At 39.3% G+C, this 16,340-nt stretch overlaps 1 protein-coding gene across 1 annotated transcript in view; it reads right to left on the bottom strand.

Moving 5' to 3' along the window:
• Positions 1 to 7,836: 7,836 nt before the first annotated feature.
• Positions 7,837 to 16,340, bottom strand: part of reep6 (receptor accessory protein 6) — a 41,561-nt gene continuing 33,057 nt past the window's right edge. The window contains exon 5 of the mRNA XM_068016190.1: positions 7,837 to 10,268. Within this exon, the coding sequence (XP_067872291.1) occupies positions 10,231 to 10,268 (38 nt within the window). The 3' untranslated portion in view covers positions 7,837 to 10,230. The remainder of the gene's footprint in view (positions 10,269 to 16,340) is intronic.

Raw genomic sequence — 16,340 nt, forward strand, 5'->3', positions numbered from 1 at the left:
GACAAAGAGAAAAGGTGAAACAGAAGCAAATGAACAAGAAGGTCAAGGTGTTCAATTGGCCATTCTCATGTCAAGTTACAGATCATGAGCTTGCAATTGACAGAAGGCCATACTCTTTCCTAGGCGATGTGGACAAGCAACCAGTAACTCACTTCACTGTAGTCTCAATCACCTCTTACTTGTGGGTTTGAAGAGAACGTGTTGTACGCTAAGCCTTTGACAAGCATCTAAGGTCGAAGTTGTGCCTGGCTGATCTAATGCAGTCTGATTGCATGGCACTGTGAGTCATACAGATACATGACTTTACAGCTGCAAGATGATAGGAGTTGGTTATATTGCCCTCCCAAGCAAACAACAGCAATCAGCTTTGACTGTTACTTTATCTACTGAGGTACGTAAAGCCTAAAAAACAATCATAAAATAGAAAATGCATTGTAAAATAGTTATGAATAAACTTTTGGCTTTTGACATTAAACAATTATTTTATTTCAAACTTCTCAATCTTTAGCGACACACATTTTAATATTGTAAAAGAGGTAAACAAGTCTAAAGCAGTGTGGACCAATCTCCCTCCTTGCGCAACTGGGGACCTGGGTGGAGAATATCGCATGGAGCAATAACATACAACAAACTTGTAAGTTACTGCTCAGAGTCCCAGGTCACTTGCATCTTTTGCAGCCTGGATGAGTCAGTGTTCTACTTTTGTATGGAATGTGAGGGGCTTAAGCCCCTATTCAATTACCTGAGGGGGCTGCTCCTCAATGTTTGGTTGTTTTTCATCCCTACACTCCTGATCTTCGGTCACCCAGTGCAGAAAAGGTGGTGGGTTGTGGTGGGGCAGGGGGTCATGGGAGGGGTTGGCTGGTGGTACGAATGTTGCAGTCAGTTAAAAGGACCTTCTTGTGGATCTGGTCCTGTGCCTGGTAGGTCTAGGATAGATGCGGCCCACAGGAGTTAGTATGGTTGCCTGCTGCTCTTCTGTGCCCAGTTGACCTTGGAGAGGGAGTACGTAGTATCCACTGGTATGCTTGGGGCTTTGTGTGACCAGTGGACACTGCAGGGCATGGGGTGTCTAATGGACACAAGCAATAGCATTTTGAATACCACTGATTCTGACTTGTATAGCAAGCTGAGCTTGAATCGGCAGTGACCCATTATTGTATGATGCCCTGTATGATTGTAATCACAAGCTAATGAATTAAAGAATGAACCAAGTGATTTGGTAACATTGTCGAGGCAACCATACAACAGTTTCCTTCTGACACCTATTGGGCTGCAGCTACCAGGAACTGTTTCTAAAATGGTGAAATTTTCAGGGTGACAAAATTATTGGTGAGATGTCATTATAGGTCCCGATGCTTCTTATATTCTGTGGCTTCATGAGGTGGTGATTTCAAACACAGTACATTCCAGTTTATAGGTACATTTGTTTAAAGTTAATAAACACTTGCTTATATGGACTTATCAGATAATTGGAACTTTTTGCTTTTTCTCCTTCTGCATTTCAGCTTTTCAAAACCCTTCACCGTGTCATCAGTTCAGGATTCATGCTAACCTAAATCCTTCCCATTGCAACATTACACATTTCTGTCCACTCTCTGATATTTAGCTTAGCATCGAATTTACCTTCCATTGTCACATCGTCTATAACCTCTGTAGCTTTCTTATCAATTTCATCCACCATGGGTTTATGCTTGTAAAAGAATGGACGGATGATGTTCATGTAAATTATATGAGAACCATTCCAATCGACTGGTGCCATGCACCACATTAGAAAGAGACTCTGCAGAATAAAAAAATAAGACCTTTACCTATGGAGCAGACATTTAAGGATGGTCTGATGCAGTGGTTTAAACCATGGTCTTATTGGACTTGGGTTCCAATCTAACTCAGCCTGATACAAAGTTTTCCCATATCAGTTTTGTTTGGATAAGTTAAAATAGACAAAAATAGTTTTCTTCATCCCTACTTATATTGAGACTTTTTGAAGTGGTCATAACATCAGTTCATAACGACATGCAGAGGGATAAAAGGGCTTGTTCATGGTTCTTGGACATTGTTGACTTTTCTTTTGCCACCTCAGTTTATAATTACAGGAAGCATCCAGCACTTCTTATGTTTTGTGGCTTCATGAGAGGGTGATTCCAAACACTGCATGTGCCAGTTAACGGGCACTTGAGAAATTATATCAGCAGTGTCTGGATTCCTACCACAAGGGGACATTTTAAATCAGTCTTCTTGGCTTTTGTTAAATTTATAATGGCAAAATGGGGGGAAAAATCAATTATTTAGCTTGTATTTTCTAATATAATGGAATATTAGAGAAATTGAACTGCACGCGATATGTTTAATATTTTCCACATGCTGTCCAAAGTAAACTGAAATTAACTGATGGTCATAGAAGATGAAACTGGTTTCATACCTTCACTTTATGATAAGCTGGAAACATGTAAAGGAGGATCCCTGCCACACATTCAACTATTGCAAATGCTCCATATATCACCCAGTACATAAGCCACTTCAATTTATCCTCTTTAGTGGCATCTTCGATAGCTCGAACTCTGAGAAAGCCAAAGATTAAGGACAGTTATATCAGTCTTACTGGATTATATTCAGGCATTAGCGTGAATAAACTTTTTTTTTAATCTTACGATTTTCCCCTTTCTTCTCTGGTCTTCTTAACAGGTGTCAGTATCCATCAGTCCCATACAGGTAAGCATGCCATTCTTCATATATGAAGGGTCACTGACCTGAAACATTAGTTCTGCTTTGCTCAGCACAGATGCTGCCAGACCTGCTGAGTATTTCCAGCATTTCTGGTTTTTATTTCAGATTTCCAGCATCTGCAATATTTTGCTTTTATATTATGCCATTCTTCATATAGGAGCTAAATGAATTCTAGCAATTATTTGACCAGCAGCAGTTTCTAGATATCAATCAGGAGTGGAAACCCCCTCCCTGTTGCAGGGGTGGGCCCTGATTGAAATACACTAACTTAAGGGATGAATTGATTGAAGTTTAAGATATTAAGGGGAACAGATGGGCTCGGCAGAGAGAAACTATTTCCACTGGTTGGTGAGTCTTGGACAAGCAGGCATAGTCTAAAGATTAAAGCCGGACCTTTCAAGAGTGAAATTAGGAAACACTCCTACACACAAAGGGCCATAGAAGTTTGGAACTCTCTTCTACAAATGGCAATTGATGCTATATCAATTGTTAGGTTTAAAACGGAGATGGATAGATCTTTGTGAACAAAAATCTAAGGGATATGGGGCAAAGACAGATACTTCCTCCACTTTATATTCTAGAACCGCGTGGGCTTTTGCCGGGTGCTCCGGTTTCCTCCCACAGCCAAAGACTTGCAGGTGATAGGTAAATTGGCCATTGTAAATTGCCCCTAGTGTAGGTGGTAGGGAATATGGGATTACAATAGGGTTAGTATAAATGGGTGGTTGTTGGTCAGCACAGACTTGGTGGGCCGAAGGGCCTGTTTCGGTGCTGTATCTCTAAATAAAAATCTTTTGATATCAAGGCGAACATTCTATTAGCCTTTTTGATTTGTTTTGGACTTGTATAGTGATTTCTGTGCATCAGCCCCTAAATGTCTTGAGACCTTCACTGCTCCTAGCTTTTCACTTTTTCAATAAAACTTCATCTATACATTTTGGGTCCAAAATGGAGGACCTCACACCTGCACTGGAACCCATCAGTCACTGTTTTACCCATTCACTTAATCATTTTCTTTGATAATTTTAAAAATATCATTTCTGCTTCTATTCACCAAGGAAAATTAGCAGAACATTGCAGTGACATGATGGGCATGACATGGGCAGAAAGTTTGAAGAGATAGAATGCAGGGTTAAGTTGGGTAATTTGACATGGTTCCCAATCTTTATCATCCCACTGTGATCAGTTTCTGAAATAATTCCAGTGTCCTGACCTCAGATCATCTTCCTTGGCAAAGCATTTCAGATGTTTATAACCTTGTGGTAAAGTAGTTAATGAACTCTCTTGTAAATTAACCACTGAAACTGTCCCAACTGTGTATTGCCTTTTATCTATAGTTGTTCTTGAATCTGTACCCCCTTATTCTGCTGCTCTTGTCTAGTTAAAATGTATTGTTCTAGAATTACTTGATCTCTTTAAGCGATCGCTAAAGTACTCAAGAGTAGATAGCAAAGAGTTGTTTTTTTTTTGATAAAACTGCACCAAGAACAGAGAGCTTTTTGTATTTTACAGGGAAAACTATCTGGCAAAAGATGAAGGGGACATTAAACGCAAAGAAACTGAAAACAATATGGCTTCTTTGTAAGGGATTGGTCTGATTTTACAGTTACTCTGAAAATGTAAAACGCAATTGACAAATACTAACTCTCAAGTTTAATATTGCTAGTCAAAGTTACTTTGCTGTATTGAGTTTCTGTCTTTACCCAGCTAGCCAACAAACCTAACAAACACCAGTTTAGATCTTCTCATTATTTACTCGAAAGGACAAACAAAACTAAAATGATTAGGGATCAATGAAATATCTCATCTTTCACTTAACAGGCAAGGTCATCAGATCTGCTGTTAATAAGGCCTGCGATCCATGAGTGTTTATGGGGTTAATTTGTCAATTCATTATTTACTATGTTGCACAATACAATTGTATCACAGTTTAATCAAACTTTTCAAAAGCCAAACTCATTAACAGTGCAAAGGTTTAGAGTGTTGATTGATTAAATCATGCATTATAGGTTAGAATTTTTTTTCCAAGTGACCTTTGGATGTTTTTTTATAACTATTTTCTTTGTGGCTTACAGTGAACGCTGATGGGGAGGAATTGAAGATATGAGTGAATTTGGAAAGCAATGGTCTGGGAGCACAACCAGGTGTTGGGGGTGAAGAGTTCATGAGACTGGGGTTACAGAATCATAGAATAGTTACACCACAGAAAAAGAGAGGCCATTTGGCCCATCATATCCATGCTGGCTATAAGAACAACTCACCTAGTCCCACTCCCCTGCCTTTTTCTCCTAGTCCTGCAAATCTGTTCTCTTCAGATAATTGTACAAATTCCATTGAAAGCCACAATCGAGTCTGGCTCCACCACACACTCAGGCAGCGCATTCCAGATCCTAACTACTCACCTCAAAGTTTTTATTCACGTCGACTCTGGTTCTTTTGCCAAACACTTTTAAAAAAAAAAAAATCAATATCCTCTGGTTCTCAACCCTTCTACCAATGGGAACAGTTTCTCCCCATCTACTCTGTACAGACCTCTCAATTTTGAACACCTCAAATCTTTGAGAACAACCCCAGCTTCTCCAATCTACTCATGTAACTAAAATCGCTCGTCCCCAGAACCATTCATGTAAATCTTTTCTGCACCCTCTCCAATGCCTTCACATCCTTCCTAAAGTGTGATGGCCAGATTTGGACACAATACTCCAGTTGAGGCCAAATCAGTGTTTTATAAAAGGTTCACCATAACCTCCTTGCTTTTGTACTCTATGCTCTATTTATAAAGCCTAGGACCCTGTATGCCTTATTAACCACTTTCTCAATCTGCCCTGCCACCTTCAATGATTTGTGCACGTACACCCCCAGGTCATTCTGCTCTTGTACCTGCATTAGAATTGTACCATTTTATATTTCCTTTCTTAACTCTTCCTACCAAAATGTAACACTTCATACTTCACTGCATTGAATTTCATCTGCCACTTGTCTTCCCATTCCACCAGTCTGTCAACATCCTCTTGAAGTCCATCACTATCCTCCTCACAGTTCACAATATTTGTACGTTGTGTGTCATGTGCAAATTTTGGAATTGTGCCCTGCAAACCCACGTCTAGGTTATTAACATAGATCAAGAAAAGCAAAAAACAGTCCCAATACCGACCCTGGGAACTCCACTATAAACGGTCAAATAAACAAACATTCACCACCACTCTCTTTCCTGTCACTCAGCCAACTTTGTATCCATGCTGCCACTGACGCTTTTATACCATGGGCTTCAACTTTACTGAAAAACCTGTTATGTGGTATTTTATCAAACACCTTTTGGATATATTATACATTATAACATACACTACATTAACTGCATGACCCTCATCAACCTTCTGTTATCTCATCAAAAAACTCAAGCAAGTTAAACACGATTTGCCCTTAACAAATCTGTGCTGACTTTCCTTAATTAATCCACACTTGTCCAAGTGACCATTGTCCCAGATTATCATTTCTAAAAGCTTTCCCACCACTGGAGGTTAAACTGTCTGGCTAGTAGATACTGGATTTATCCTTGCACTTTTTGAATAAAGTTGTTAATATTGACAATTTTCCAATTCTCTGGCACCACCCCTGTACCTGAGGAGGATTGGAAGATTATGGCCATGCCTTTGCAATTTCCACCCTTACTCCTCAGTATCCTTGAATGCATCTGATAAAGTTGATGAGTCACCAGGACTCTAATTATAGCAACCTTTCTAATACTCCATCGATTTTTAGCCCATCCACTACCTCAACTACTTGCTCCTTCATTATGACTTTTCATCTGTTTATACCAAAGATGTGCCAAAGTTCTCATTTAGTACCTCAGCCATGCTCTCTGCCTCCATGCATAAATCCCCTCTTTGGTCCCTAATTACCCCTACTACTCCTCCTCTTACCACCCTTTTGGAGATTGAGAGCAATGGGGAGGTTTATGTCAGAGCATAATAGAACAACAATTACAAGTACCTTAAGTGAAATGACATTTTATGGCAGTATGGTAACAAAGCATTGAAGTTTTTGTTGTAAAAACAGTTACGATTAAGCTGCTGAACAATCACAACATAACCCTGCCCCTTCTCCAAAAAGGAGAGACCTCGCGGAAGGGTTAGGATACAAGACACAAATGATGGTCCTGGAAGGAAATGCAAACATAATTAAGAACAGCAAGAGTACGAAACCAAGAGTGAACATCTTGATGTAGAAGGTTCTGATTTTCTGTTAAATTATATTCACATACTTACGAAAAGTAGGCTGGATACAGGAACACAATTATATTGAACAAGGGAAACAAGGATGCTGCATATCCGAGCACAGCACACAGAGTGGTCAAAGCGATCAAAGTTTGGAAGAATCTGGACACAGACAGTGACATTGTTCTTCATTTGGAATCCTTTCTGTTCATCTCCACCAGATTACACCATGTGACCAGTGACTGGGAGAGCGTTACTAGGCTGCAGCATGAATCTGGTGACATCACAAAAGGATTTATGTAGTCAGAAATAAGAAATTTTGTTGCAACGTTATATTTGGAAGTGTGTCGTATGAAGACCATGTCCGTGGCAAGAGGAATTGGGAGTTCAGTGTTCACAAGCCAGGTTATGAGCTAGTTATCCTTAAGTGTGACAAAATTTTTGAAGCATTTTTTTTTTTTTTTAATATTCGGTCTCCAATTTCTCCTACAATCCAGAGGCTTAAAACCTTAAATGTAAATAATAACTTCACAATTCACCTCCTCTCAGCCTTGCTCTCTGGCCTTTATCTCTGTTTAAGAACGAACATTTGCTTTTGCAGAGCATCGAGTGCACAGCACCTCTACACTACTCTGATTAAGGGTCACTGACTTGAAATGTTAACCCTGCTTCTCTCTCCACAGATGCTGCCAGACCTGAGTATTTCCAGCATTTCTTGTTCTTATTTCAGATTTCCAGCATCTGCAGTATTTTGCTTTTAATTTACTTCTATACTACTCATGGGTACTACATCAACCAACCTGGCCTCTTTATAGAACTCCCAGGGATCAAAGACATTTCAAGAATATACTCTAGGATAAACCTTCCTATCAAAAACAAAACATATACGCAAAGGTTAGTTCAACATTTTTATTCAGATTATTTTAAGTAACATGAATAGTGCATCTAACAGTCATTGTTCCACAAATGATAGTCATAGTAAACACCAGTTATTATAACTGATTACAGGGTCAGTAAGTTTGAAAAGGACCCAGCTCGATTAAGAGCAACAAATTAAAGCACTGCCTTCAGTTTTCAGAGACAGGATCTTCACTTCTGTTTGGATTCTGTAATTGTTAACACGAGGTGGAAAACTCTCTTCAAATGAATTGCACGTTAAACTTAATATTTGCACTTGCTTTGCTATCTGTGATCTACATACTTTTCTACTGATGCAATATTTGATACTTAAAAAGGAAATAATTACTAAAATATGAAATTATGACAATTCCCCCCCAACCCCATGTTTATCAAAGTTGCTTCTCCACTTCTGAAGGTATCCAATTATTTATGACTATAGAAATATCTTACCCAACTTTTTTTTTAAATAAGTAAATCTTAGAAACTGCTGTAGCATTTCTAGCAACATTATGTTGCAGTGTAATGGTAGTTTCCCTCCTCCAGGTCTGTGCTTTGGGTTTCAGACAATGGCAGAGTGCTCACTTTGCATCGGTTTTTCAAATCAATGAAACACTAAACTGATGAGAATAAATGCAAAAAGAAAAATAATCTCATTGATTACCAGTAATGTAAGAAAATGCTCTTCTCCAAACCAGTTATTTCACCCTCCCCACCAAAAAGAGCCATGGAGAAATTGCTATTCAGATTCTTCCAAGGTCCCATTAAGTCACACTGTTATACAGAGTTAATGGTTCTTTCAGGTAGGGCTTTTTAGGCAACTGAACTCCCAAACTTGTCCTCAACAGGGACCTTCTTTCCCCCTGCACATACCAAAAAACCCCACAAATCTCACCACTAAAGGGAAGCTATGCAAGTTTTAATAATAATGGAGGCAGAACTTATGTTGAGTCTTAAACCAGAGATAGAAAGCTGGTTCAGTGCAAATGCAATTCTAGTCAATGGAGGGGTAGTGAAGGGAAACAAAATAAAACCATCACCAGGCCACACACACATCTCAAGGCCAGCATATCCAAGATCAGAGTAAATCACATGTTCAGGAGATATAATTGGAGTGCAATGTACAAAAACTGACTAGCCAGCATATAAAATCTGGTAATCAAGTTAGAAGCCCTGAAGTTTCTGAAAAATCCACTATAAAAGCATTACTTGAATTCTCCAGTCTAACACTATTTCTAAAATTAGGAATTGTTCACATTGGAATCAATATCAGAGATTCTGACAGGACTTTTAATTTATCAGTTTGAGCCAATAAGTGATGTATCTAAATTTGCTGCAAAACCTCATTTAGGATTCATCGGAATGGAGTTATTTCCCATAAATGACTTTACTGAAGGTAACCATAGACTTCAAATATACAGATTTTCAAAAAAAAAACTTAAAAATTGGTGTTAATTATCCAACTTCATGTACACTCTACTCAATTACATTTAGCATTCTGGCTTGAACTTAGAGGATTTACAATAGGATGATAAAAATCACTTTAGATAAATCCTCTCATGGAGCAAGTTAGCTGGAGATGAATTGATTTCAGACCATTTCAACTGTCCCCGACAACACCACCCACCCTCCCAATCCTGCTTTCCATGATATGATCCTTTCAAAGCCAAAAGGCAAATCTAAATTGTGTATTAGTGCAGGACACAACTCTGCAATCAATAGGGCAATATTGCCACAAAACCAATGATATTGTGGAATAAATGTTCTTTTTTCTAACCAAGTTCTGGTGGAAATTTTGAACTCAAATGGTGGCAGTGTTTGGGGGGGGGGGGGGGGTTGGTGAAAAAAAAAAGAGAATAAAATTTACTGCAGGCCTAACCTTAAAAACGAGGCTACATTAGTCACATTTTCATTTGATCTTATTCACTGCACTGTTTCTCTTTGTGTACCCAATAAAAGTCTAAAGATTGAAATTTAAATTACAGAACCCTTTCAGATCCCTGATGTATCCTGCATGTGCAATTTACAAGTACCAGTCCACTCAGTTGCTTCAAAAAGGGATTTTTTTTTTTTTTATATAAATGAGTTCAGGGGTTTTATAGAATAAGGTTTTGCTGCACGCCACATATGCAAGTCAGACAGAAAACAGGCTGGATCCAAAATAAAAACAAAGTACAAGAAAAAGAGACAGGAAGAGGGTCAGCATCTGAAAAAGCCAAGTTGTTTCAGATTCCAATGGAAGATACCACCTGGAAAATTTAACTCCAATCTTTCCCTTTCAGATGCTGATTAAGGCTTTGCAGCTTTCCAGTGAATTGTTGCTTTTTTGTCAGAATTTCAGTATTCCTGTTTTTTAATGCGGGAACAGCTTGACCTCGTAGGTGGCCTGGTCTCAGTTATTCTTGTCATTTTCAAGACGTAGCTTCATTGCTGAAATACAAGAGGGAAATTAGTAAAGGAACCATTTTGAAAATATAGGACGACAAGACTATGGGGGGGGGCGGGGGGGTGAGGAGGAATGGAGCGAAAGCTGGAGCATTACGGAACATTTTGCACTTTAAGAAACATTTGCCTGATTTCTTATCACCAGGCAGAGCAATTCTTGCCTTTCACTCATGTAATCTGGACTTTAAAATTTAACCAAATTTAATACAAACAGATTAAATTTTGTTCCAACCCAATGAAGACTAAACCAAAACAGCTGAGAGCAGTATGAAACAAAGAAAAAAATCTATTTTATGAAGAGAACAAAGAGCCACACTAGGCCCAGTAGCTCATTGCTAGATATTGGATAAGTTCTGCAATAGTTTTGGCAAAACTTCCAAGAAGTAAAAAATGTCTAGAGATTGCTGCATGATCACAACCTGGATGTTACATTTGAAAAGTATCCTCCATCACATTAGAATATGGTCAAACCTAAAATGGTCATAAAAACAGCATAAACAATTGGGATTCAAGATAATGAGCCCCCACCAACACATTTCTTCTCCGAATCTTAAGTTTCAACACATTTAACCATCAAGGACAGCATGTTTAAGAAGCTTTTCCATTTTTAATGCTATTTATATCTATGCTATAAAAATGCACCAAAAGAAACAGCAAATATTGAGGTCTCTGATTAAAAGTCAGTGTTCTGGTCTCTAATTTAAAAAAAAATGTAGCTGAAAACTTCATTGCACTGTTGTGAAATCTCCCCAAACAAGTGCAATTGCAGGATGCCCAGAATGGATTGTTGGCTGGTGTGGCTAGTTTTGTAGGCAGAGATTTGTTTGAACAGAAGGTTTGATGGATGTAAAAAAAAAACAGCTTGGTGTATTGTAATTATGTATGTAACTCACTTATCCCCAAAATTCCATGATCTTTACAGAATCATAGAATGGTTACAGGTGGCCATTTGGACAATCATGTGTTCTCTATACCAGCTCTCTGCCAGCATAACTCAGCTAGGCCCATTCCCCTGTCTTATCCCTGTAGCTCTGCAAATTTTCTCTTCAGATAATTATCCAATTCTACAACTTATTTGCACTCAGCTTGTGTGCATCTGGACACTAATGCAGAAAAAACTCCAGGTTGTGAAATTTAAATCATGAACATATATTTAAATATGCAATTTATTTGTAAACTGAAATAAAAAGTTAAGTCAAATGACCAATGATGTCAATATTTACAAGAAACAAATATGAATAATTCAGGGATATAGTTTGCACAGACTTAGTAGAATGCATTAACCTAAAGATACCAATGAGTTTGCATACCCTGTCACATGAAATGTAAGACAAACATTTGAGTACTTTCCTTTTTGGGTGGGGGGGGGTGAGAAAGGGTGTGCAGGGAAGCACAATTTGAAAGCCAGTGTTCATTTTCTTTTTTTTTATATAAAAGGCTCAAATTAAATGCTTGATGCAAGTTGAACAGGAGTGGGTGCGTAGAGCAACTGGTTAGAAACCAAGTCCAACTTACCCTCAGGTCAATAACCATCTTGTATACTTTCCTGCCATCAATCTACTGACAGCTCACTCTAAGGTATGGGCAGCAGAAAGGAAAAATGACAGATTACAGGACAGAAAGCACGTACATCCATCCTCATTAAGAGGCTCAGGTACAGCAGTATATCCTCTTCAAGGTTAACAGGTCCAATTACCAGAGTTTCATTTCAGTGGTTTGGCTCAGTTATTAAATATCAATTGTGCTGCATAGTTGGGTACAAAAAGCAAGGATGTTGCAAGAAGGGTCGAGAATATTGCACAGGGATATATAACCAGAGTGCTGCAATAATTCAAATTATCTAATTGTTTGCTCTTCTTGTTCCTCTATTACTTTCCCTTCACAGTGGCGCAGTGGTTAGCACCGCAGCCTCACAGCTCCAGCGACCCGGGTTCAATTCTGGGTACTGCCTGTGTGGAGTTTGCAAGTTCTCCCTGTGTCTGCGTGGGTTTCCTCCGGGTGCTCCGGTTTCCTCCCACATGCCAACGACTTGCAGGTTGATAGGTTAATTGGCCATTATAAATTGCCCCTAGTATAGGTAGGTGGTAGGGAAATATAGGGACAGGTGGGGATGTGGTAGGAATATGGAATTAGTGTAGGGTTAGTATAAATGGGTGGTTCATGGTCGGCACAGACTCGGTGGGCCGAAGGACCTGTTTCAGTGCTGTATCTCTAAACTAAACTTGTGTCATTTATCAGCTGGGGGTGGTGGCGAGGTTATTTACAGCTACCCTTGTAATTTGTAAAATAAATCTGAAATTCTTTGCCTACTGAGGGGAGTTGTAATTCTCATTTATTGCTGACAGCATATCTTTCTTTTCTTCTTTTGGGCCTCCTTATCTCGAGAGACAATGGATACGCGCCTGGAGGTGGTCAGTGGTTTGTGAAGCAGCGCCTGGAGTGGCTATAAAGGCCAATTCTGGAGTGACAGGCTCTTCCACAGGTGCTGCAGAGAAATTTGTTTGTTGGGGCTGTTGCACAGTTGGCTCTCCCCTTGCGCCTCTGTCTTTTTTCCTGCCAACTACTAAGTCACTTCGACTCGCCACAATTTAGCCCTGTCTTTATGGCTGCCCGCCAGCTCTGGCGAATGCTGGCAACTGACTCCCACGACTTGTGATCAATGTCACACGATTTCATGTCGCGTTTGCAGACGTCTTTATAACGGAGACATGGACGGCATGGACAGCATATCATAGACATTAATTTTACATTTGACCACCAAAAATATTCATGTCACAATTTGCCACTAAAATGCTTATGAGCCTTGGATGTCAAGCCAACCGCAAAAGAATGCTTTGGAATTGCAGGACAAGGTCTTTAAAGAGGGAATGCATTATTGAAATGCATGATTACTGGCCTAAATTACAGTTGCACATGAAATATTGATATTTAAGTTCCATGAAGCCATGGAAAGAGCTTCTCTTCTCAAAATGAGAAGAATTTTATTAGCACAGTATTGGGGAAATGCACATTAAGTATGGTGCTTTCAGGGCACTGAAGACCATTTAACTTCAATAATCCAGTAACTTTTGGAAGAATCAGCTGTACAATGGAGTCTCAATTATCTACAATTTCAGCAGAGTTGGAGCGGTCATAATTAAGTTTTAAAAAAAATTAGGAGTGTTTCAATTATCAAAACACACAAGATTGAGAATTTTTGCATCATACTTTTATAGAGAGCAAACAGTCAGAATCCACTGAAAATAATTAGGTATTTCACACTGCTTCTTCTCATATATTGTGCAAGTTTAGCATTGTACTTTTAGTATCTTACTGTACTTTATCTTTATTCGCAAATGAAGCAGCCATAGTGAATCAGGAGCCCTTTTCATACTCTCCTGATTTTCTTTCCCATGGATTTAATAAGAAAATTGGAATGTATGCAAAACAGACTGCCAACTGAGCATTTCCAACATTTTTTGTTTTTATTGCTAACTCATTGAACAGTTTGCTCTAAAGACCAAGATGAATTTCACATCCTATTAGTTTAGTCAAAATGTAATGGTGATATTGTGATATTTGCTGCCTTTTAATATTAACCAGAGAATTGGTGGCATTTCACATGGCGTATGGTGCAAAACACCATTGCTAAAGGACAAGTTAAACTACAAATTTTCCCCACTTGGGGTGCATATACAACGCCAGTGTTGATCTCAATTCACTGGAAATTTAGGTGCGCTTGTATAAACTGCCTGTTTTTAGCTTAAAAAGCTATAGGAACAAAATAACAAACTGGAGTCAGTGACTGAAAGGCCTAAATATTTTCCAGACACTAAATAATTATTAATAAAAGTGTGCCATCCATAAACAGTTGAAAAAAAAAAAGGTTGTCCGGCTAGAGAGTTGTTCTTTCCACAGGTAGATTCTACTGCCTCATAAAGAACTAGGTGCTATTGGTTTTACACTCTGAACAGTACCCCTAACAAAATGGTGGCATTGGGAGCTTGTATCTTTTTCATACCATGTACTGATCTTATTTTGTACTATTCAGATGATCGGAGTGCTTAAAGTTCACGGCAAGAGGGCAGAAAGAAGTAGGGTTCTTAGAAAGGACTAAACTAGCATACTAAGTTATTGCTATTCATTTATCAACTATTCAATGAGACAAACATGTATTACTTCTAGCTACTGCAATACAATAAAAAGATTGAGAGATTGATGGTGTAAAACACTACCTGGAATTAGCACACTTAGCTAGCATAGCTTCCATTTATGATCATTACAATAAGAGAAAGAGACAAAGTTTATGGACACACGACTAAAATTACTAATGGGACACCATGTCCTCAGCTGGATGACACATTGGTTTATCATGACATTGGTTTTCCACTGGATGCAGGGAAATGGAAGGATGAGAAGCTAGTCACAATCATGCAAATAACATTAGGATATCCAATTGAGATACATCTTGCTTCCTACTGTAAATACTTGCTAATGTCACTTTAGCCAATATGATTTGTATATATTCACTGTAAAAGGGTGCTCTGAACCCAAAAGGAGTGAAATAATATCTGCTCTGACCTTATTCTTCCACTATCATGACTTGCAGAATGCTGACGGATAAAATAAATGCTAATGCTTCCTGAAAAGGGCAAAAACCATTTGTTCTTTCAAACCACCTTAAAATGTGGCTGCTGGGGTAGGGGGATTAAAAAAAAAAGCATTCATACACCAATATTTTTCAATAAATGTCACAGGAACAGATAGAATCCAATCTTGATCCATGTGCTCCAACAAAAACAAAGGCCATGATAAATCAAATGTATTGTTTTCTGGTCTACATACATACAGACACATTAGGTAATTGTTTAGGTCCTGCATCTGTCCTTATGAGGTTCTTGCTGCTACATAGCGTCTGCAAGACTAAAGCAAGAAACAAACAATTTAGAAAAAACATTAATGCAAACTATAAAGACTACTTAAATTAGATTTCGGATCACCACACTTGACATAGCAATCACACATTTTGTTTTAAAAAGATAGGATAAATAAAATTCACACTGCTCATGTAGACGTACTGGCCGGAATTTTACCGATCCCCTCCCACCCCCACTGCAATTTTATGCAGGGTGGTGGCGAGAAACAACCTGCCTCCCCCAGGCCAATCAACTGGCACTTAAGGGCCTCCTCCCACCACCGTGGGTAGCTAACCCTTTGTGACGTACGGCAAAAGCCTCAGGGACCCCATCTGGTAAAACCAGGCGGCCTTCTTGCGGGCTGGGGGGTCCTCCTGATTGGGGCTAGCCCTCTAAGGCTGCCCAAAGTCCCCTGCGCCCCCCCCTAACCGACACCCCTTGCCTAGTCAGGGCCCAGCCAACTGTCCCCGGCGAGGCACTAAAAACTTACCCGTTTTCTGGGGCTGTCCTTCACCTTGCTTCTGATGGCTGGGTGTAGTCCCAGCAGTGGCCACCACTCCCGGTAGCGCTGCTGGGACTAAGCTGCTAGCCCGCTGATTGGCCAACGGCCCCATTAGGTGGGACTTCCTGCCTCAAGGAGGTGGAAGTCTCACCCAAGACTAATTAAGGGCCAGGGGAGTGAAAAATCATGGCCTGGCTTCCCAGGCCTGGCAGAGGCGGGCTTGCCACTTACTTTACGGCTGGTGGACAGGGCCTCCCGCCCAATGAAAAATTCCGCCCACTAATTTTACCTGAAGTAGATTTCATTAACAAATGAATATATGTAGCCCAAGATGGCAACCTTTTAATAGCCATTTCCTTAAACCACAGTTTAGCAACTACTGGTCTACCTTTAATGCTACACTTCTGAAAATATTACTCCATGGTGAGAACACCAGCCAGCCTTCCTCTATGCAAGGTCAAATGACAGTTGGTACCACAATGTAACTATTCTTATCACTGAACATGTAGAAATTTTCTCTCCTGTGGCACTTCTTACATTAAGACATTCTGTTGCTTAAAACTAAAGCCGCTGTATGGTATAGAAATAATAAAAAAAAAATATAAGTTCCCCATTTACATGACAAGCCACCTTGTAAATTTGGCTAAGTTGAATTATTTC

The sequence above is a fragment of the Heterodontus francisci genome, chromosome 36, assembly GCF_036365525.1.
Source record: "Heterodontus francisci isolate sHetFra1 chromosome 36, sHetFra1.hap1, whole genome shotgun sequence".
In the NCBI taxonomy this organism is placed as follows: Eukaryota; Metazoa; Chordata; class Chondrichthyes; order Heterodontiformes; family Heterodontidae; genus Heterodontus; species Heterodontus francisci.